Genomic DNA, 23,961 nt, shown 5'->3' with positions numbered 1-23,961 from the left:
CTGCCAACACCTTGATCTCGGACCCGCAGCTTCCAGAAATGGGAAACGATACATTTTCGTGGTTTAAGCCGCCTAGTTTGTGGTCCTTTGTTAACGGCAGCCGTGGGAAATGAATACGGTAGGTATGTAATAAGGGAGGGAAGGAAAGATGGCATCCAGGAATTTCAGTTCCATTTCATTCAGTGCATTTTTACTGGGTTCCTACTTGTGCCACCTGCTCTGGAAGAAGGAGGGAAGGAGGGAGGAGGGGAGGGAAGGAGGGAGGAGGGGAGGGAAGGAGGAAACAGGGCTGAATGTGGGCTGTGTCCTGAGGAAGGGCGAGGTCTGGATTCAGCAGTCCCCTCCCCGACCCTCCCCCCATTCCTTCTGAGTCCGGGACTCACTTTCTCCAGTTCTTTCAAGCATCCAGTTCCCTGTGCCTGTTCTCTCCACGCTCCCCACACTGTCACACGCCCGTCTCAAGACAGAATCTTATGAAGCCGAAGCTGAGCAGTTAGGACAGCGCCGTGATGCTGAGCAACTTCCTGGGCCGTCACTACCGTGAGCTGGCCGGAAACTGGACGCCCACGGTGGGCGTGTGGGGCGCCATGGGCCCCGTGGGACTGGTGTGGGCCACCGGCTGGCGGCTGATTCTGGACTGGGTGCCCTACAACAATGGCAAGTTTAAGAAGGACAATTAATTAAACCGACGCCCCTCAGACCCCTCTGGAATCTGGTGGTGCTGCCTACTTCCATCCACATCCGAAACAGCCCACGCTCTTGGGATGGACCTCGAGGAAATACACAGTTAGACTTTCTATGCTTGTGAAAACAGCTTTGGTGTGTGAGTGCACACAGCATTAAACCTCTCTCTGAAAAACTAACAAACAAAACCTAAGTTGAGGTGTAAATGACCAGCATCTATCTAAGTGTCAGCCCTTCCATGGTCCTTGCACTTGGACTTTTGGAAGGATGTTTTTTAGGAGAAACATCAGGCCTCAGCCTGGAGTGGAGACGTCCTCTTCAGACCAAGGACCTACTGGGCCCCAGCAAGCCTCCCGCCCTGGTGGTTGGCTGCCTCAGCGTCTCTGGGGGCACGAAGCCCTGGTCGCCTCCTCAGCATGATCTCCACACACCGGGCTTGCTCAAGGCCCAGGGACAGGCGATTCGCTCAGTGCCAAGCACCTACTGAGCTCCTTTTCTGTGGCTGGCTGGAGTAGCCACAGGGTACCAAGATGAATGACGCAGCCCTTGCCCTCAAGAGGCTCAAAGCCTAGTGAGATCATTTCAAACACATAAGTGTCATGAACGAGGGAAACATCGGCATGGGGGTGAGGACAGACTTGCACTGTCCAGTATGACTGTCACCAGCCACGTGTGGCCATTGAGCATGTGACATATGGCCAGCCCCAAGTGAGATGTGCTGTGTCAAATACACAGGACTTCAAAGACTCAATACAAAAACAAGAGTGTAAAATATCTTAATATTTTTATTGATTACACGTAGCAAAGATCATACTTTGGTTATACTGGGTTAAATAAAGTATATTATTAAAATGAATTTCACCTGGTTTTTGTTCTACTTTTTTAAATGTGGTTGCTGGAAAATTTCGAATAGCATATACAAGTCACATTATATTGTGAGTAGGCAGCACCATTCTAGAAGGACATTTAACCTGAGTTTGAGGGGGGCGGGGGGGAATCAGGGGGAGCTTCCTGGAGGAGTTTTCATCTGAGCTAATATGAATTTAAAAAAACAGTATCGACTGAGCAGCTTGCCACATGCCCAGAACTTGCTATATATATTCTAATTTAATCCTTAATAACTGAACAGTTAGTATTTTATTCCTACTTTATAAACAAGGTCTGAAGGGTTTGAAAAGGTTCAGCTGTTGGCCCCAGAGTTCACAGTAATTTGTGGTGGAGGCAGGGTGGAAACCCTGCTCCCCACCAGACCTGCAGGTCAAGAGGGAGGCCGGATGGGGGTAAGCTGACGCCCACCCCACCCCATCCCCCCACCCCGTCTCTCCTACAGAGAATTTGAGAGCAAGCCAGGGCTTTGTCTCAGCTCTACCCATTCCAACAAGGTTAAAATCCAGTTGGCTGAGAAGCTCCCTGAGTTGTATAATTTACAGAAAAATCAAATTATGTAGAGACCTCTTATAATTGAGGGTAATTTAGGAAATAACTTTCCAAAAATGGCAGATTTTACAGCTGTGTTACCATTTGGAAATTGCTGAGGTTGTTTTGTCACTTGAGTGCCCTCCTCTCATTGAAATATGCCAGATTATATCCACACAGCCTGACACAGAAAAACCCCATTAGAGCACCGAGCTATCCAGATTTGAATATACTGGGTCAAATTAGGCTTCCAGAAACAGAAAAACTGCCTATAAAAACAGCCTGAATGAAATGTGGACCTCGCATTAACACGGCCCAGAGATGGTCTTATTTAACAACTATTAATGAGGCACTTAGCTACGTGCTGTGGGTATGACAGACACAACCACAGGAGACCTTTAAAACTTAACAGCTGAATCCGCCCATTTTCCAGGATGTGGGTTGAGTGTACACATACACACACACACACACACACACACACACACAGAGACACTCATGGCCTTAAAAATCAGCACAGCAAGCTTCCCTATAACTGAGTCTACCAGACACATAACATAAATCAAAATTTTTAGGTAGTGCTCATGATGAATAGCTAGTAGCTTCCAGGCAAGAGGAAATCATCTATCTTATTATTATTCAACAAAATAATCTTATTATTATTATTTCAAGTGCACACCTGCCAAATGTCTGAGCCTGCAGGACAGGGACCAAGCATGGTCCCAGACCCCCTAAGAGAAGTCCCAGGTGACCTAACTCAACCCAGATCACTGACAGCTACTGACTATCACCAACTCTGCCCTGGGCACCACCCTAGGTGCTTTTCATACACGATTTTAAATCTCACAAACCTGCAAGACAAGAGTGGTATCATGCTCCTATTTTACAGATAAGGAAATCGAGGCTTGGAGAGGTTAAGTAATTGCCCCACGTCATACACCTGGGCTGGGATCCCTCCCTTCCTTCCAGCATCCAATCATCTCTTCCAACCCGAATTGCGTCCGACTCTAGATTCGCCATCTGTCCAGGCTTGATTGGAAATCTGACCAGGGCACCTTCCCTGGTTCAAGAATAATGAAGCCACTGGCCACAGTGGAAAAGGCGGCCCATTGTCCCCGGGTTTTGCAATGGGCTCTGCTCATCTATTGTAATTTGCAATTAATAATGAAGCATTCTCCCAAGTTCTGTATGTAAGATCAAGTTGATGTAATATTTCATCTTTGCCAGCCAGCTGTCGTTCTGCTAGGCTGACAGTAAGTAATATCTTTGCATAAGGAAGCGGTCCACAACTAAATCAATTAATCCCTCTTCGGCTGGTAGACAGCTGTTGGGTCAATGCAAGATAATTAGAGGGACTCGTCATTTACCAGGTGGTTGGTAATGAAGGGATTAATTGACCAGAGTTGGGGGCTGTACAATGTCTGCTCTCTCTTGCCTTCCCCAGTGGACACGGCCATTCAGCATTGTTCTTCCTGAACGATTCTCAAGGCAGAGAGCCCTTTCTCCCTTTCATGCTTATTTGTGAGACTGAAGCTGATCTTTCAGAAGCGCCCACTTGATGTCTGGCTTGGAACAAGTCTAGGTTCTCCTTCTTATGGGATCAAGAGCTAAGTGGCTCAAGTTTCGTTTACACAGGGCCCCACCCAATATTCTGCCCTCGGGCTCCGCTTTTTGGGTTTGTTCACAGAACGAGTCTCCAACACTCAGGGCACTGACGCAACAACCTTCCGTCCCATGCAGCACAGGAAGGAACATGGTCTCCGTGTCCTGGTGGATGAGGCTGAGTGCAAATGATTCACACGGGCCTTCATATAGAAAGACAGCAGGAAAGATAGAGAGCAACCTCAATGCACATGCTGTGAGTTGCTTTTCATGTTATGGGTTATGCAAGAATCAGAGAATCGAAGGTTTTAAAACTGGAGGCGCCCTTACAGAACCTCCAACCCAGTGCTTCTGAGCTCTGGGTGCCCATCAGAATCACCTAGGGAACTCTGAAAAATACTGACACCCCAGCCCTATCCCAGACCAACAAATAAAATCAGAATTTCTGGGGGTCTGGGCACTGGTCATTTTTTCAAAGCTCCTGAGTGCAGGAGGTGTTGAGAAGCACGGGTCCAGTCCAACCCCTTCATGTTACAGATGAGGAGGCTGCGGCCAGGAGGGGCCAGACCTCCTTAGAGAAGCCCCGGAGCTAACAAGTGGCCAAGTGAGAAGCAACAGCTGGTTTGTAAGGTGCACACCATCTCCAGGGGGCTCCTCGGGACCACCAACCTGCCGGTGGCTGAAGACTAAACCCTCCAGAAGGGCGAATGAGCCTTATCCAGCTGGTACCAACCTGCCTTGCCTGCCTTCTCTCCAATCAGCTTCCAACATGCTCTTTCACGCCAGCTACAAACCCCTCACCATTCTCTGAACGTGCCATGGACCGTCGCACCTGTGCACCTCACTCCTGCTGTTCCTTCGCTCTGGGAGGCTGTCCCCTCTTCTCTGTCCAGTGAAGTCTGATGTGTCCTCAGAGGCCTGGCTCAAATGCCACCTCCTCTAGAAAGCCTCGCACTGTGTCCTGTGCCTCAAAGGGTTAATTGCTCACTCCTGATTCTCCCATAACCTTTCAGAATGCTTCGATCACACAGCACTTGTCATGTTCTATTACCTACATGCCTCTCTTCCTGACGTCTTTTTCCTCTGTTTATCCTATGAACATCTGTAGACAAAACGAATCTTGGCAAGCCTTGCTCAGAAAACTATTTAGATTGGAGCTAGAAGAGTTTCCCACCCTCCCTTGGACAACTCAAGCTTTTTTCAATCTAAAACTTAATCAAAGACCCCAACTTCCAAATGTCACCAAGCTGTGCTATCCTACAGCAGAGTTCTTGGGGGTGACTCCTGCTTAGTCTGGCTCCAGCCAGGAGACAAAGGCCTCTCCAAAAATATCATGTTCAGTGAGAAGAAAAAATCTGCAACTGTTTATTGGACATCTACTGTGCATTCCATACCATTCCATGAGCCTTGGCCCCTGCCTTTGGGAATTTTACAACTATCCTGAGCATGTCCCTGATCTCAGCTTGAGTCACCATGAAAAAGAACCTCAAGGGAGCCTTTTTCCCCCTGGGAAAGATAACGGGATAGGCTCTTTCCCTCCCACTATCTCGCCAGGTCAGATAGACCCGGCACTACCATTTAGGGACTGTGGGATCTTGGCAAATTGCTCAGTCCTTCTGAGCTTCAGTTAACTTACCTGAAAAATGGGGCTATCAGATTTTAGGATTGTTGTGAAGATACCATTAGATACGTGTGGAAAACACCTAGAAGAGTCACACCTAGAAGAGTCACTGACGTGTATTATACATTCACTGAACAGTAACTTTCTTCCTTTCTTTCTCCCTTCCTTCTTTCCTTCCTACCTCCCTTCTCTCCCTCTCTCCATCCTTCCTCCTCGAGCCTACCTTACGGAGAAGTAAATTTACTTTTAACACATTGAAGATTGCACCAATAAAGATCCAATTTTATTATTATAATAAAATGTTGACTGGTCAAAATATTATATTGACTGGTCCTCAGAGGCCCCTAGGAAGGCCCGCACGCCCCTGGTACATGAGTGAAGACCGCCTAGACTCAGCACTTAGAGGAGTTCCTGGTCAGCCCCTGGGCTGAGTATCTGTATTCTCAGAACATGGTAATCACAGAGCAAGTATAAACGCTAAAGAAAGAACCAGGCAGGGCAGGGCTGAACCACATGAGTGATGCTGGGAAGATTTCAGGGAACCCACGGGAGGACCGGGAGGTGGGTGAGGCAGGACTCACCCTCGCTGGCATTTTAGGGGCAATTATGCCCTATTAATGGCTAACGGCACAGCTCTACCCTGCAGTCTGAGCTGAGCCGGGCGGCCCACAGATGTGCTCGGCCCACAAATATGCAGCTGGCAACTCTTGAACTTACGGTGACTTGACGCCAGCTGATCTGATCAGCAATTACGTTTTATTTTGGGGCCAGGAAGACAGCAGAGAACCAGGAAAATTATAAGACATCAGAGTGCAGTTTTTCTAAGAATATCAACTACAAACTTCTTTTTCACCAATTGTTGTTTTAATGGTTAGGGGTTTGTGAGGCACTAAAATAAGAAAACCTTGGACACTAAAATCAGATTATAGCCAATTTTCCTAAGGGAGCTTTTAAGAGTTTGTCCAGTGAAAATCTGGATAAGATTTTTCTCTCTCTCTCTCTTCTGTTTTTTGTATGGGGTAATTCCTGCCAAGAGAACTTTGCTGGTGCCAGTGAATACAGCATGGAGATAAATGCATCTGTAGTTCGTCCTGGATCTGAATCTTTACTCGGCTTCTTACAAGCTGTGTGACAACCTCCTCAGCCTCAGTTCTCCCATACATAAAATGGGGGTGCACTACCTAGCACGGGGCTTAATACAAGCACTCCACGAGATGTTTGTAGGCATCTAGATAGCATCTGGCCTACAGTACCAGTTCCTGGTAACTAAGATGGTGCTTCTCGCCATTGTGTTGGTTTTCTTATCATCTAAAATAAACGGTTCCTATTTTCACCATTATATATCAAACCCAAACCACCAATCAACATAAAATGGGGAAACGGCATCTCCGGGAGCAGTTCAGTTTCTAGCAATTACAGGGCTTGTCATCTGCCTCTGTGATAACATCAATCCAGGCTTAGCGGCTTCCACAGCTTGGCTGGTAGGGGAACACGAGAAACCACAACCAAGCCCCAACGGATGCAATGTTTGCTAACGTCTCAGGGACACAAAACCCTACTCAACTCAACAGAAACTCCTGCTCCCTTCTCTGCTCTGAACTCCCCGGCTCACGGCAGCCCCAAAGATCACCAAGACGGTTTCTCTGAGAAGCGTCACCGACGGAACGTGCGTGGGAAGAGAACATAATTGCAGCTTGTAAAGGAAACCAGCCTAAGAAAAAACATCCCGGGACAACATCCCGAGGAAACGGGGAGATCCTCCTGCAGGGACATTTTCCTGGTTACCAGCAAAAGGGGCCAGACAGCTTGCCCGTGAGTGCTTGACAGAGGCTGATGACTCACCCACCTAGGCTCTCACAAATGGCTCCCAGAGCTGCCTCTCCAGCCCCATCTTCCCTCCCGGGTCCTAGGCTTCTAAGTGAGCATCTGAACCCAACACCACCAGATGGAAGGGATGAGCTCTACCCAGGAAGGTTCTCTCTCCTCTGATTGGTTTACAAATGGACCAAGCAGGGTCCCCCCCCTCACCAGATAACCCACTCAAGCCAGCTCTGGGATAACAAGAAGAACCAGACACGGAAGGCTAACCACACACAGGCCCTTGCTCACCCTTCTGTGGCCAGTGCCTGGCACTGTGCTACACATAGTGGGCACTCGTAAGAGTGCGTGAAGAAATGAACGAGTGAATGCATGAATGAACCTGGGAATGAGCAAACTCCACAAAAGGCACTGAGCAAGGCATATCTTTTCACGGAAGGCTGCAAGGCAGGAATTGTCAGCACCGCGTTATAAAGGAGAGAGGCAGTCTCAGAGGGGTTACATGTCTTGTGCTCACTCACACAGCTGATAAATGAGACCAGGCTTCGAATCCAGGTCTGACTCTAAAATCAAGGTTTCCACGAGTGAAGCCATTCTCATGACCGTGGTGATGACGGATCATGTTTACATAGCCCCTGACACATCAGAATTATTTCATCCTCCCAACGTTCCAGAGAGATGGGAGAGCTGACCCCTACAGAGGACTCATCATGTATGCAAGGTTGCACAACCAGCTGGAGCTGAAGTAGGAATTTAAACCTGGACTTTCGTTCTTTCAGTCACAGATATTTGGGGCCACCCACTACAGGGACACAAGAGTGACAGGCGCAGACCCAGTCCATGGAATTCCTGCCCAGAGGGGCATCTACTTCAGAAATAGCTCCTCCCATGACACCCATATGCTGCCTGTAAAATTTCCTCAGGAAAGCAGGAGCACTTCAATGGTTTGGTTTTGGAATAGATAATGATCTGAGAACAGAGGACGTCAACAGAAGAGAGGGATGCTTTGCATCTCAATAGCGTGTGTTGTTTTCAAAGGCCTTCCAGAAATCCTCTTCCCTAAAACCAATGCGTGAACAGGCTGGGAGACTGGCCTGCAATAATCAGATTATTTGGGCACCAAACAAAACCCAAATAAAAAATAACCAACAAGGAACTACTGTGTATAGCACAGGGAACTATACTCGATATCTTGTAATAATCTATAATGGAAGAGAATGTAAAAAAAAGGATATATATTTTTATATATATATATATATATATATATGTATAACCGAATCACTTTACGGTATTCCTGAAACTAACACAACATTGTAAATCAACTACACGTCAATATAAATTAAAAAAAAAACAAAAGCAAAACAAAATACAAATTCCCTGCTGCGTCACCAGAGAACCCAGTAAAGGAGGCCTCAGGCAATCTGAGTTTGCAATTACCTGGTGAATCTGGCCTCATCCCACTGAGCTCCAAAGCGGTGGGCTGATAGGGGAGTAAACTAACATGGTTAGGCCACCCATTTTGCACAAACTCAGGAGTCCATTTTTCCAGACGGGAGTACGGGTGAAAGACAGGATGGAGATGTGGAATCAGAAAGTTCTCAGGCTCATCCCTTTGCAAGACTTCTGGGAATTCATCACTTTTGGGGAACCAAGCAGTTTCTTCCTCTAACAAGCACCTTGGTCCCCAGAAATACTAAATCAAGAATTTGATACAAAATAAACCTCAAAGATTACAGCCAAAGCAGTACATTTTCCCCCCCTTTCTCACCAGCTGTCAAAGGTCAGCTAATGGGCCACTAGTTGTTCATTCACCAGTTCTTGGCATCACAAGCTAATTCATGTTCCCGCAAAAGGACCAGCCTTGGAGTCTCCACGTCAAGACCCACACACACCAACAAGGCCATCACCGTGGCAACCAGGCCTCCTCCCTTTGCTCCTAGCTTTCCATGGAGGGCACTTTGCCTTGGCTGGAGCTTATTTTGCTCAGAGAGGAACTCTTTTCATAATCAAGTCCAACTTACTGTGACAGTCACTTAAGCAAAAAGTCTCCCCACCCAAGGGAGTCTTGTCAAACTGACGCAGTGAGGTGCAACTCCTGGGGACATCGTTGGGCTCTAATAACCAGACGTGGGAGCTGGGTGGTGAGTTCACCCCCATGTGAGCCTTCTTTGGGGGTGTCAAGGGGGAGACCGCACAGCCTGGCAGGCTCTGCAACTTCAGAGCCCCCTTGCTGGCACCTGCAACTGTATGGCTCTCAGGGATCCAAAACCTGGGCAGGTCTGAAAGCTCAGCCCCGCACTCTACCAAGCTGTTCCTCTCATTCTAAATACCTCTCACTAGAATTTCAGAGCCATACTATAGCAAAAGGGTGACCAAGAAAGCAACCACTGAAGGTAAAATGCCAGGCAGGGGAGGGAAGTTTCAAATACCCAAAGACCAGAATTTGGGAGTCTTTCAATCCCTCTCCACCCCCCAAAAAACTGACACATGGAGACCAAGCTGAGAAGCAAGGACGTTTCCAGGGCTTACCTGGGTCGGGTTGTAGAGTTCCTGCAGGGGGCTTCGGGACCCCTTCCGGCAGCAGATGTCCACACCGAAGGGGTTCCTCCGCATGACTGAGGAGAGAAAGTGAAGGCTCATCAGAAATGAGCAACAAACGTTTGCTGTCTGACCAAGAAAAGGGCACAGAGGAGGGAAGAAGAAACAGTTGGGGAAGGAAGAGAGAGAACAGGCTTCCGGCTGAGCTGATCCTTTGCCTGGTGCCATGGGGGCCCATGGGTCTTCCCTGGCCTTCAGGCTTGTCCACACCCAGAAGGACATAAATAATGCTGAAAATTCTGCCCAGCAAATCCTTCAGAAAACAAGACAGGCATCTAAAACCCTGAACTTTTGCAGACGACATTGTAACGGTTGTCCCAAGAGAGCGAGTTCTACCAACTAGCCAAGTTCTAGCCAGACTTGGTGCTATTTTTAAAATTCGGCAGCCTTCTCCCTCCACAATCAGTTATGACCTCTTATTCCTGGTTCCCGAGCTGGGTGGTGAGTTCACCCCTGTGGGAGCCTTCTTTCGGGGTGTCGAGGGGGAGAATGGCACAGGGCCTTCCCCAGGCGGGCTCTTCCCACTGGGTAAGTCAGAGGGCCAGCCTCCCCAAAGCCTCTTGTACATTAGGTTATTGTTAATGACAATATCAGCTTGAGGCAGAAAGGATGCGGGTTTATGGTTCTGGATGAGATTTACGGTTTATGGTTCTCATTGTAAGGATGAGCACTTACAATGAATAAAAGAGGAGGAATTAAGTGAACTTCTCAAAAACCCAACAGCTTTGAGGATACCAAGAAATGTTTTTCAAAGGAAAAAAGATTCTTTTTTCATTCCTCTTGTTCACAAAACACCCTCACTCGTGAAGCCCCTTGCACAGAGTTTAATACATAGTCACCCGCCTGACAATTATTTGTTGAAGGGAGGGAGGGAGAAGGAGGAGGGAGGGAGGGATGAATTAACGAAGCAACGAGTGCTTCCTTCTCATATAGGAGGCCGTTTTCCTGTGGAATGACATTGTAGGGGCGGGGGGTGGGGGTGGGGACAAGGAAAGCAGATCCTTTCACAGGCCTAAAGAATCCCCCCAGTGTAGTGGCAGTAGGCAGGACACTCCTGAGCAGACAGCCTGGGTTTGGATCCTGGCTCTACCTCACACCTGCTGTATGACCTTAAGCAATACCTAACCTTTCTGTGCCTGTTTCTTCCTCTGTAAAATGGGGGTGAGAAGAAGACCTCACTCCCTGCGTTGGTTGTGAGGATTAAATGAGTTACTACTATATGCAGAATGCTTAAGCCTGGGGCTGGCCAAAAAGTGTCTGTTACAAATTTCTGAAGCTACTGGAGATCATCAACTAGGTCTGCACAGAACTTATGACAAAAAGCGCTTGCCTCCTGGGAGGGAAGGTGGAAACTTCTTTATTCTCGAACCATCAAGGGAGCTGATGAGAAGTTACCAGACCTCAAGCCGGGCTTCGGGAGTCTTACAGGAAAGCCAGGCAGATGGGGAGGGCTGGCCGGAGGGGGATAACTCAGGCCCCTCTGCTCAGAAGCCAACCTGAGGTCAGAATAGCGAGGAGAGCCATCTCCACAAGCAGCCGATTCCTCTGGAAGGTCTCCAGGAGAACTGACTCCTTTTCATGCAATCCTCCTTTGACTCGTCACTTTGAGCCCCATGGAAACCCTGAGAATAAATCATCAATTCCAAGAAACTTGAAGCTGTTTTCTCTCACTTCCTTTGCCTCCTAGAGCAGGGTCAGCCAACCTTTTCCATAAAGGGCAAGGGAGTATTTGGCTTTGCACCACACAGTATATGGAAACTTCTCAGCTCAGCTGGGGCAGGGCAGAAGCAGCTCCAGACAACACACAAACAAACAGGCGGGATTATGTGCCAATACAGCTCCATTTCTGGCACTGAAAGCTGAAGTCCATGTAATTCTTACGTGTCAGGAAATCTTCTTTGGATATTTTTCTTTTCCCAATCATTTCACAAAAACAGGCGGTGGGCTGGATGTGGCCCCTGGGCTGTCGTTCGCTGACCCCTGCCCTGGGGAAGGCAGTTCAAGCCCCAAACAGACCCGACGTGCCCTGCGGCCCTCTCTGGGGAGGAGGGGATCCTGTGGGCAAATGTCTACACATAAAAGCCATTAGAATCTGAGTAAGTGGTCCGGGAAGACACGGGTTCTTTGTTCTTCCACGGGTGTCTCCACAAGAGGGGAAAAATCCACGTTGTGTTTTTTTTTAATTTATTACTTCATTTTTCATTTCCACCCAAAACGAGGTAAACTGTTAACTGCACGCAGGTTGCCCTCAGCGCACAAGGACACAGCAACACTTCAGGGGAGACATAACAGCCGTAAAACTTGTAAAATTATGCCCACACCGTGCAAGATTAAACTCTCCCCATAGAGGCAGACAGTCTCCCCAAGACCTATGGCTACGAGACCGCCACGGAGAAAACCCCACCACAGAACCCATTAAAAGTCAGCTTTTATGGGGGGGCAGTATTATCTAATTGTTTTCTTTCTCTAATACAAGGCCTTTAAAATGCTTTGACCTTGTGGGCCCTTTCCCAAGGCCGGCCGCCCTCGGGGCCTCCTGCAGGCCTAGCCCGTGACTTCAGTGGGTGCCCCACGAACCAGCTCCGGCACCCCAGGCCACAAAAGCCAGGTCCTTGGGTGCTTTTTATGGGGCTGATAACAATCCCTCCATTTATGGAGTACGCCTTGTGTGCCGGGCACTTGGCTCAGCATAATCCTTCACACAGTAAAGGAAGTACCTGTATTTTCCAGATAACCTCTCTGAGCCTCCCTTAACCTCAGGAACTTGACCAAGGTCAAGGTCACGCAGGGAGAAAGTTGCCAAGCTGAGACTCCAACCTGATGACTGAGCTCTTTCATACCCAAATGATAGCAGTGAGGACCTACTTGCTAGGGCCTGGGAGGCAAAGGAAGGGCCAGCGATCACGCACATGGGTTTATTTACCCTGTGTGCCTAATGCATCACAGGAGGTCGAGTGACCACCACACGCACAGGGTGGCAGCTAACATTTGGAGGGCACCCACAGTGCACCAAGCAGAGCACACATTTAATCCACATAACAACCCTATGGGGTGGGCCCACTACTGTACCCACTTTACAGATGGGAACACTGCGGCACAGTAAGGTTAGGGAACTCGCCTAGGTCTCGTGACTAGGAAGAGATGAAGACAGGATTCTGACATAGGCAGCCCATGCTCTCGGCTGCTATGCTGGACCAACGGCAGGTGTCAAGTCCACCATCTCAATAGTTTCCTCCTGGCCCCAGACCTGGTTGGCTGACCGTTTCTAGGACAGGTGATTTAAAATGTAACCCAGTGTTATACAAGTCATCAAAATGATGTGATGTGACAGCCAAACTATTAACTAACAGTTATTGCCCATATTAATTTTCTTACTAAAATTTTTATTAAGCACCTAGGATATGCCAGACATTAAGTAAGGGGGGGGGGGGGTAAAAACCCTCTCCATCTTATCCATGTTGTTTCTCTGATGCTTGGCACACAGTAGGTACTCAAAGAGGTTCATGAATGATCTAGGATTTAAGGCTTCCTTTACACTCATCAGACAGATTGTTTCCTGCTATGTAAAAAGGAAACTGCCAGTATCAACAGGCTGCTGTTATTTTTTTCCTTTGAAAATGAAAGGTCTGATGATCAAAAGCCCTAAGAAAGGAGTCCCTGAGGACATTTAACGGTGGCCTTCCGCTGCCCACCTGCCACCACAAGTATTATTTAGCTACAGCACTTGTTTCCTCCTTTCTAAACTCAAATCAATGAAATGCAAGACCATTTTATAAGAATCTAATAGGTTCAATTCACAGTATGATTTCTTGGACCCAGAAACAGTTGGGTATACAGATCTTCCTTGACTTAGGATGAGATTACGTCTCAATAAACCCATCGTAAGTTGAAAATATTGTCAAGCTGAAAATGCATTTAATACACCTAACCTACCAAACAGCATGGCTTAGCTTAGCGTACTTAAAACATGCTCAGAACACTTACATTAGCCTGCAGTTGGGCAAAATCATCTAACACAAAGCCTATTTTATAGTCAAGTGTTGAATAGCTCATGTAATTTATTGAATACGGTACTGAAAGCGAAAAACGGAGCGGCTGTCTGGGTGCAGGATGGCTATGAGCGTATCGGTTGTTTATCCTGGTGATCGCGTGCTCACCAGAATCTGTGGGCCCCCGCAGCTCCCCAGCAGCCCAAGAGAGGATCAGATCACATATCCTAGCCTGGGGAAAAGATCAAAATTCAAAGTACAGTTTCCACTGAATATGTATCGATTTCACACCATCGTAAAGTTAAAAAATCGTAGGTCAGATCATTGTACGTCAGGAACCGTCACTTTTCCAACATACATGAATGAAGCTAAAATTAAAACCAAGCCACCCACGCTTGCCGCTTCACGCTATGATGAAGAGAATGCTCGTAAGTGGACGCTCCACTCCCAGTCGGCTGAGAACAGGGGCCAGAAGGCTACCGAGTGACAAAGGAGGGAAGCCCATCTCATTCCCTGAGTGGTTTCCTGTGACCCTGCCTGTGCAGTTAATTTGTGTCTAAAGACATAAAACTAAAACGCTGTGGGATCCGGGGTGGAAACTTGCTTTTGCTGCACCGGAATTCTCAGCTGGATTACAGTCCAGCTCCTTCAATTCACAGAAGAAACTCAGAGAGCTGAAGCATTTGCCAAGGTCCCCAGAGCACCCAGCGGCAGAGCCTGGGCTGGAACTCAGGTCTTATAAAATACAGCACTAGCTAATAATAATAATCATGAGAACTAGCATTTATCGAGAATTTACCAAGTATCTGATGCCTGACTTGAGGCGAAGCCTTTTTTTTTACATTGCTTCATTTAATTCTCATCAAAACCCTATAAGTTAGAAATACTGAATAATAGCATTTATTCCCATTTGACTGTTGAGGAAACAGAAGCCCAGAGAGATTAAGTAACTTGCCCGAGGTCACACAGCCGGCAAATGGCAGAGCAGGTAGTAAATTCAAACCTAGGTTGTTTCCGGAACCAGAGGTCTTCATCACCTTATCATGCTATCGCTAAAGGCAGGCAAAGATGTATTTACACTTAGAGCTCCCACCACAAAAATCAGTGCTCTCACTTCCCTCAAGATTCGAGGTGAGGCACTTCTGTACTAAATCACCCAAGTCCAGATGGGTCTCCACTCCTCCCGCTGGCCAAACAGCCCTAACACTCAGCAGACTCCGGACGCTTTTCAAATCCCCTCATTTGCTAACAGCCTGGGCATGCTTCCTCTGTCACTGCACACTCTAAGCGCACAGCAGTGATGCAGTTACAGAGGTGTTTTCTCCCAATGCACCAATTCGTGCTGGTGCCCTGGTCCAGTACGGTCCAGCCCGTCTGTCAAAAGGACGTTGGAATGGGGCAGTGTCTGAGTCAATCTCATCAAGTCAGGAGAAGGGCAAGCGATACCCGACTCCCCGAGAGGGAGCCAATTCCGTCAGGACGGGCTATGCTGCTTTCAGCTGTGGGACCCACAGCTCGCCCTGAAAGGCCCTACATCACAGCTCTCCCCCATCCGCTTCAGACGTCACTGTGCCAAAGGCACACCGGGATGAGATGGTCACCCAGCTGCACCCTGTGGAATGAGAAGGTTCAGGCACTGGAGTCCACTGGAACCGGATTCAAGTTCTAGGTTAGTCTTGGGACACTGGGTCAATGTCCTCATCTCTGAAACTCAGTGTTAAAATGCAGCAATAATGCCTAAATCTTAGGGTGGTTGTGGGAATTAAATGAAAACGTAAAATTACCTGGGACCTGGCACCCAGAACCGTCCATGGGAAAAGTCAGAGGCCTGATCTCCTAGCTCTGCCACTACACGAAGCGTCTCCCTTTGAACACGGTCTCCCTGGGCCTCAGATTTCTCCTTGGTCAGGTGAAGAGGTCAAACCAGAAGATGTCTGAGTCCCTTCTGACTCAAAGTTCCTAATTTCTAAGCACAGGACAGCAGGAGGTCTCCCTGGAGAACCTCAGGTTAAAAAAGCCCTAGAGAAGACCTGGGTATAAGGGGCAAGGGTGGAGGAACAGAGGACCCGAGTGGAGGTTAAGCAGGATTGAGGGAAGGAGGGAGAGAAGAGTATGTGTCCAGGAGAGGCTGGGAAAGGAAAAGCAGTACTTGGCTGTGAAACAGGTGTTCCATCAATTTCTTCCCAGTTTACAACCCACTACCAAAGGTTGGGATGAAGAGGTTTTTCAAGTGGAAAATACCTTCTACAAATAATAGTAATAGTAAAAATAATCATTATTATAAATGGGGACCCCCTCCCCCCAAAAAGCCCTATATGGAAGCAGAGCTGGGTGGTCTCCAGCACGGGCCTCAGGGGCAAGCTCTCAGAACAAAACCCTCTCATTCCAGTCTCCCAAGGGCTCTGGCCTGAAATTCCACTGGGGGGGAATCAGGTTAGGAAATCCCAGAGCGGGAAGAAGCCAACCTTGTACCAGATGCACACGTGAACCTCGCCTTCAGGGATTAACTCACATCCTTCGGAGTTCAGCATCGACCTTGGGACCACCACTCTCCTTTTAAAATGCAAAGGAAGAAACCCCCTTTGAGGCACTCGCTCACACTAGAACTTGAATGTGGTTTGTGGCTGGATCTCTGGAAGGAATACTCAGAACTGGAGAACAGAGGAGGAGAGAGCAAAATAAAGGGAAGGGCGGGGAGGGGTGGGAGAGCAATGAAGCTCCAAGGGCTATTCTACATCACACTCCGGCTCAGAACTGGCTCCAGCCTAAGGAGTTCTCTGAGAGGTAAAGAGAGGTAAGCAAGACCCTGTAAACACTATGGTACGGTCTGCTAAAATTTTTTTAAATGCTCAGGAGGAATCTGCAGGTCTGTGTGATGTAGTTTTATCTCAAGGACTCTGAGCCACTTTGAACCCATGGGCCCAGACCTCAGCATTCATTGTCTGCAAAGAATTAAGAATCAAAACTCTCCAGCAATCCCACTCCTGGGCCTATATCCAGAGAAAACCATAATTCGAAAAGATACATGCACCCCAATGTTCATTGCAGCACTATTTACAACAGCCAGGACACGGAAGCAACCTAAATGTCCATTGACAGAAGAGTGGATAAAGAAGATGTGGTACATAATAAACAATGGAATATTACTCAGCCATAAAAAAGAATGAAATAATGCCATTTGCAGCAACATGGATGGACCTAGAGATTGTCATACTGAGTGAAGTAAGTCAGACACAGAAAGACAAATATCATACAATATCGCTTATATGTGGAATCTAAAAAAAGGGTACAAGTGAACTTATCTACAAAACAGAAATAGAGACACAGATATAGAAAACAAACTTTACATGGTAAGATACATGAATTGTTTTTTGAATGCTTAACTTTCCTTGCATTCTTGGCGTAATGCCATGATGTATATTATTCTTTATATATTTCTTTAGTGCCTATGTGCTAATATTTTATTTAGCATTTTTGCTTTCTTTTGTACTTCTTCTTTCTTGTAATGCCAGTATAAACTTTTGATAAAAAGATTGTGCTACCGTCTTAAAAATAAAATGGAAGCTATTTTCTTTTCAAAAAAAAAAAAAAAAAGAGTGAGGAAACAATTCAATGAGGAAAGAATAGACTTTTCAACAAATTGATATCCACGTGCAAAAGAATGAACTTGGACCTATAATTAACTCAAATGGATCAAAGACCTAAATGTAAGAACTAAAATTTTAAAACTCTTTATTTAAAAAAAAAAAAAAAAAAAGAAAACAAACTTATGGTTACTGGGGGTAAGGGGGAGGGAGAGATAAATTGGAAGACTGGGACTGACATATACACACTACTATGTACAAAATAAAAAACTAATAAGAACCTACTGTATAGCACAGGGAACTTTACTCAATACTCTGTAATGGCCTATATGGGAAAAGAATCTAAAAAAGAGTGGATATATGTATATGTGTAACTGATTCACTTTGTTGTACACCTGAAACTAACACAACATTGTAAACCAACTATACTCCAATAAAAATTAAAAAAAAAAAATCAAAACTCATGTTTAGAGACTGAGGGGTTCTTAGCCCCATCTGACCACCCCTGTTCATTTTCAGAGGAAAAAACTGGGCCCCAGGAGGGCACAGAACGGCCAAGGGTCCCACAGCAGGGCTGGGAGAGCAGGGCCAGGCTTGCCCTCCCCTAGGCTAGCTGGTCCCCTCCAACTCGGGTCCCTGGCGGCCAAGCCCCACGCTACCTCATTTGCCCCTCTCTATTCCCCTCTAAGGGAGTGCTTAGTGCATAGTAGATACTCACACATTTGTGTCAAATGAATGAAAATAAACCAACAGGTCAAGTGACCTGAGGGTTTCACCAAAGAGATTTTTTTCAGCTAAAAGGTATCAGGCCAATCCACTTACTAATAACAGAAGAACAAAGAAAAGAAGTTGGCATGTTCTTTCCTAGCAAACTTCCTCAACATTCTTTCATTGGCCTTCTTAGTCAAAGAGGTTAAAACAAACAAACAAACAAAAACATAAAGCAAAATGAATGATGTGTTCTCGTGGATCTGTCGTGTGCCTGAAATGAGTTCGACAAGCACTCACTCCATAAACGTTAGCCTGTCTTACTGTCTCTCCTTTACTCCTCACAACCACCCTGGAGGTAGGTGGAATCACATCCATTTTGACGACCAGGAAACTGAGGCTCAGAGAGATTGAAGAATCTACCAGATGACACAGCTAGTGAGTAGCTCAGTTGGGATCCAATCCCCGCAGGCTTCCCCTACTCCTCTGAAATGAGACACGTTACAGCTCACAGACGTTCAGGACAGGAAGAGGCCAGGCAAAAAGGCAGTCCTGAATATTGACCCGGTGTTCTCCAGCTAACCAGGACCTTCAGGTGTTTTATAGACACTCAGCACACTTGTGTTCACAGGTGACCTTTCAGGAGCCCCAAACACTGAAGTGGGAGCCGGGTTCAGCCTAAGCTGCCATTAATACCTAATTAATAAACTTCAATTTTCCAGCTTCCTATTCCTTCCTTCTCACAGTCCCTCCAACAGGGACATCCCAGAGCCATTCAAAAACATCTCCAGATCTGCTTCTCCTTATTGGACACCCTACAAGCAGTTAGAATAATGAGGGATCTGGGGTTTTGACTTGGGACTAATCTGAACCCTTACTATAGCTAATTCCCATGTCAATCTTCCCTCCTACTCACTGTAAGCTCCTCAAAGCTCCTGATGTCTAACCTGTGGCTGTAGAACTAAAATGAATTAAACTTTCCGGAGATGAAGGTCAAGGGTATAAATCTAAGAATTAGGTGAATGCGCTTGGTATAACACAAGAAGAGAAAGAACACAGCTTCATCTAAAAGCCAGGAGATTTACTACATAGAAACCTTCCACTGAGGGACTCTGACACTCGGCTTTGAAGAATATACTGTATACATTACAATACTTACCTGCCGGGAGAAGAACTCAGCTATCACATACACTCACCAAAATCCATGGCAATCAAACCACCCCCTCTTTTAGATGATCCTGGCCCTTCTGTGAAAACGTGCCCAGAGCAGAGGGTTGTGCCAACTTCCAAAAAGCACAAGGTCCCTGCCCAAGTGCAGCCAGCTGTCGACCAGATAGGTTAGTACAGACAGAGGCACATCTAGGACAAGCAGGGTCTTTAGAGACCAGCTGGTGCTATGACTCCCACACCAGTGAAGGGCCTGGGTATGTACAGCTGGGGAAAAGCACCCTCAGAATTGGTTCTGACTGAACAACAGACATGGCAGGAAGCAAAGCTCAATAATGACCTTTCTGGCCAGTACGGTTTGTGGTCCGCCTACTGAGAGAGCATGGAAGAGTCGAAGGAGAGAAAAGGGGGGAGGATGGGGTGAATCCAGTGGAGCCCTCCTCACCCCAGCCCCATTTCACAGGTGAGGCAATGGACACAGGGCCATAAGGGACTCGCTCCAGGCCCCATGGCTCATTAGAGGCAGAGGTATGGCCAGAACAAGGGTCTCCTGACTCCTGTTCCTCGTCCCTTTCTCCTTTTGAACCCAGTTTACACGTGATGCTCTGATATTTTCTATTCTCTTCTATTTTTCTTTAATATTAGTACAACTCATTAAATTGATTTTACAACCTACCGATGGGTCGTGAGACACGGTTTAAAACTCCCCAACTTAGACATCTTGAAAGAATCAGGTCAGGGATAAGAGTGCTCGTTTAGGTTCAACTTGGGGTTGCTGAACACAATAAACACTGATAAGGAGAACTCATGACTTCCACCCCTAAAACGTCCCTCTCCCCGATGTTCCCCATTGTGGTAAACACCACCACTATGCACCTAGCTGGGCAGACTCAACAGCCAGGAGTCATTCTTAATTCCTGTGCCTTACCTGCCATCACCCCCTCCCCCCATCAGCTCATCTTGGTCCCTAACACCTGGTCCGAGCCATCATCACCGCCCCTGGGGCTAGGACGAAGTCCTCTTAACTGGTCTCCCTGCTGCCATCTTGGCCTCCCTACCCTACTCCCTATCAGCAGCCAGAATAACCTTCTCAAAATATAAACCAGTTCACAACATCCTCTCTGCTCCAAAGTCTTCCCACCATCTTAGAACAAAATCCAGAGTCCTTTCTATGGCCCAGGAAGCCCCACGTGACCCACCTGCCCGCTTATCACCTCTCCTCTAGCAACCACCATTCTATGGTACCTTCTGTCTTTATGAGTTTGACTCCTCTACGGACTTCATATAAGTGGAATCAAACAGTATTTGTCCTTTATGTGTCTGGCTTATGTCACTTAGCGTAATGTCTTCAAGGTTCTTCCATGGTGTAGCACGTCAGAATCTCCCTCTAAGGCTGAATGAAATTCCACCGTATGTATATCCACATTTTTGTTTAGCCATCCAGCCACTGATGAACACCTGGGTTGCCTCCGCCTTTTGGCTGCTGTGAATAATGCTGCTATGAACGTGGAGGTACAAATATCTGGTTGAGTCCCTGCCGGGGTTTTGCTTTCTAAGCTGTCTCACTGGGACATGGAGCGTGAACCCGAGATAGGCCAAGAGGCTGCTGGGTGAGTGCCTTGACTGGTGGCCTATGAGTGGGATGTGAGGACGTTAGGTGGTCACAGGAGCGTGGCTCGCCGGGCGTGACCTCAGAACCGTGGCCTTGGCATGAGACACCACGGTCTGCAGTCAGCTGCCACTTTCACTGGGTCTTAGAGCAGTGAGCCCAGTGGGCGGGCAGGGAATCAGAATGGAATGAAGCCCCCAGGTGGGGTTTGGTCTTCCGTGGGGAGACATTTGAATCAGGCAGTAAGTGACTTGAGTCTGGGTCATGGGTTACAAGAGCGCCCACTCGGAGGCAGAGCTCAGCTCCCCAGCCGGGGGTCAGCTCACAAAGACACTTCCAGCCACGGAGGCAGTAACCCCAAAAATGGCTGGAGGTGACCCCAAAATTGTTTGAGACATCAAAATTGCTTCCTTAAAAACCCAGCATGATTTCAAATTAAGTACCAAAAAAGTCCAAAACAGGCAAATATAAAGACACAGAAAGTAGGCTAGTGGTTTTGTGTAAGGCCGGGCATAGGGAGGCAAGGAACAGTAAATAGATGCAAAAGTTCTTTTTAGGGTGATGGAAATGTTCTAAAATTAGATTGTGGTGATGGTTGTAGAACTCTGCAAACATACTAAAATTCACTGACTTCTACACTTAAAGTAAGTGAATTTTATATGTAAATTATATCTCAATAAGGCTATTATTTTAAATAAGTACAGAAATGTTTAAGAAGAAAACCCATAAGATTAATATTGTTAAGATTTTGACCTACTCAAGTAGGAGGAGTTACCCTGCCTTACCAATGTGGAGGATTTAATTGAACAATTTATTTGACTTGAGATTTTAAGTTGAAATCTTCTACGTTTACATATAACATTTGGAGCATTTAAGAAACTTAATGTTTATCATTGAGGTATTAGATTTATATTATTTAAGTATTTGTTTGTTAATCAGACATCTGAAGTACTCAAAAAGGACATTAAGTATATGAGATTTTAAGTGCAATTTAAAACGTTAAAAGAAGGTGAAGTTTGTCCAAGGGTCAATGATTAATCAGAGGCTATCCTAAATGTAACTTAAAATTTACTAGATTTATGAGTTGCAGAGTAAGATTCTTAACTTAAAGGCTAGCTTGCTAGATTTATAACTTAAAGTTCTTTAAAAGCTTCTCTTGTACACGACTGTCACACTCAGTGACATGAAAACGCTCACATTAACAGAGGATTAACAGGAATTGGCACCTTCGGGCTGGTCTCAGGGTGGAGACACTGAGCATCTGAGGTGAAGAGAAGCAGCCCCCAACCCAAACCTCACCACACATTCCTGAAAGCCCCTACAGCGGTGGATGAATTTTACTGTTGAGAAACCTAAGAGCCTGTGGAAAAACACAGTCCAAGGAATTAAATTGGCAGTTAACCTAGGAAAGCCCTTATAAATTACCTTTTATGGTCACCTAAATAAAACAAGAGAGACAGCACGGCGGTCCGCATCATATTAATTACATTCTACACACCTGGGAGGAATAATTAATGGGCATGGTACAGTTAATTTTCATTTACCTTTCCTTGCCTGCTGGAGAATTTCTACATTCTCCCCTGCAGTTTTCTTGGAATGGTTATGAATTTATTTTGCAGTGATGCAGATAATATGCCAAAATACTTTCTTCCCTGTGGCTGGTGCTCCAAGTCTGATTTTACGACTGGAGACATTTATGTCTGCCTCTGGGCTTCCCCCACAGCTTCAGAGACACGGTGTAATGAATAACTCGGCTGCTTGAGAAGGGAACTATTCTAGGTAACCTTTCCTCAAGCTCCTCAAGCATGGCAGGGCATTAACCCCAAACCTACTCCTTAAAGCCATCCCCACAAAGCTAGCTGGCTCCGGGCAGGATCATTTCACGCTGATACAGCCGGGCTGTGCCGGGCACCCCCATCTCTTGCACAGGGTTCCTCCACTCGCTCCCAGCCACACAGCCTCTTCAAAGGCCCAAGGGGATTCTCGCCCATCCTGTGTCTCTCTCAGGGCCATCTGGTCAAACCTTGCTCCTGCCTGGGCTCCTGCTTTCTTTCCCTTTTCTCCACCCTGCCCATAGTGTCGTAGGCTGAATACTGTCCCCCTCAGAACCTCAGAATGGAATCTTATTTAGAAATAGGGTCTTTGCAGATGTTATTAAATTAAGAGAGGTTGTCCTGGATTAGAGTGGGTCCTAAATCCAATGACTGGTCCTTATAAGAAGGGAGGACACAGACAGACGCACACAGTGGTCCTTCTGTTATGGCAGCTCTAGGAAACGAATACACGTGGGTTCATGTCCTGTGTGACCCTGACAAGATAACCTCTTGGCCTCAGTTACCCCATCTGTGAAATGGGGATAATGATATGCCTACTTAGTAGGGATGTTTTGAGGACTAAATAAATTCATCCATGTCAAGCGTTTGGAACAGCACCTGGTCTGAGATAAGTCCTCAATAAGCTATAATTAGCTAACCATTCCTGACGTCCAGTACCTTCTTTTTCTCTCTCCCAAAAGAGCACCTCAAAATCCTCGTCTATTCCAACCCAAAATCTCACTGCTGTACACATGATATACACATATTAATCTGTGGACACTAGGTTATTTCACGAATGGGAGAGGAACTCTCGTCACAGTTGGTGACGTATGATGGAGGTCTAACCATTCCGCTCCAAATGAGCGTAAGGCAGGTTCAGGATGCTGAAGCGGGGGTGTTGAACAGACAGCGTGCACACCTTTTCTCCAGAAGCACAAGACAGCTAGAGATCGTCTCCCACAGTGAAAGACACAGTCACAGTAATAAAGAGCTGGAGCCTTCCAAGGCAGCCAGCCACCCATCTACGCAAACCCACATTTTCATTTCCATATGTCTAGATGAGTTGAAGATGGAAATTATCTTTTTAATTGTTCACTTGTATTATTTTCTTCTGACATGTTTCTGGCACAAGACGCTAGCAGAGAGAACACTGATTTTTAAAAATATCCCCATATGCGCTGCATCACTGGAACTGTGAAGATGTTTACTGCCTTCAACTCCAGCAATTTCCCTCTTGGGAAATTACACCAAGGGAACAATTCAACAGAAGCTAACAGGTTTATGCACAAAGATGTTTACTATAATATTTCCCTTCTGATGGGAAAAAACTGTAAACACTCTAAGACGTCCAAGA

The 23,961-nt window shown here is 46.6% G+C and overlaps 2 protein-coding genes across 6 annotated transcripts in view; one reads left to right on the top strand and one right to left on the bottom strand.

The window, feature by feature from the left end:
* The window catches only part of CHST11 (carbohydrate sulfotransferase 11), a 279,870-nt gene that overhangs the window by 134,093 nt on the left and 121,816 nt on the right, over window positions 1-23,961 (bottom strand). For all 5 annotated transcript variants that reach the window (XM_059934806.1, XM_059934809.1, XM_059934808.1 and 2 more), the window contains exon 2: window positions 9,668-9,753. In XM_059934806.1, coding sequence (XP_059790789.1) covers window positions 9,668-9,753 — 86 coding nt within the window. The remainder of the gene's footprint in view (window positions 1-9,667; window positions 9,754-23,961) is intronic.
* LOC132372680 (cytochrome b-c1 complex subunit 10-like) lies at window positions 510-680 on the top strand. Its single transcript, XM_059934805.1, has one exon. The coding sequence runs from the start codon at window positions 510-512 to the stop codon at window positions 678-680; it is 171 nt and encodes a 56-aa protein (XP_059790788.1).

Source organism: Balaenoptera ricei, chromosome 10, assembly GCF_028023285.1.
Source record: "Balaenoptera ricei isolate mBalRic1 chromosome 10, mBalRic1.hap2, whole genome shotgun sequence".
Classification (NCBI taxonomy): Eukaryota; Metazoa; Chordata; class Mammalia; order Artiodactyla; family Balaenopteridae; genus Balaenoptera; species Balaenoptera ricei.
The sequence above is the reverse complement of the archived record's forward strand: the minus strand, read 5'-3'. Positions and strand labels throughout refer to the sequence as shown.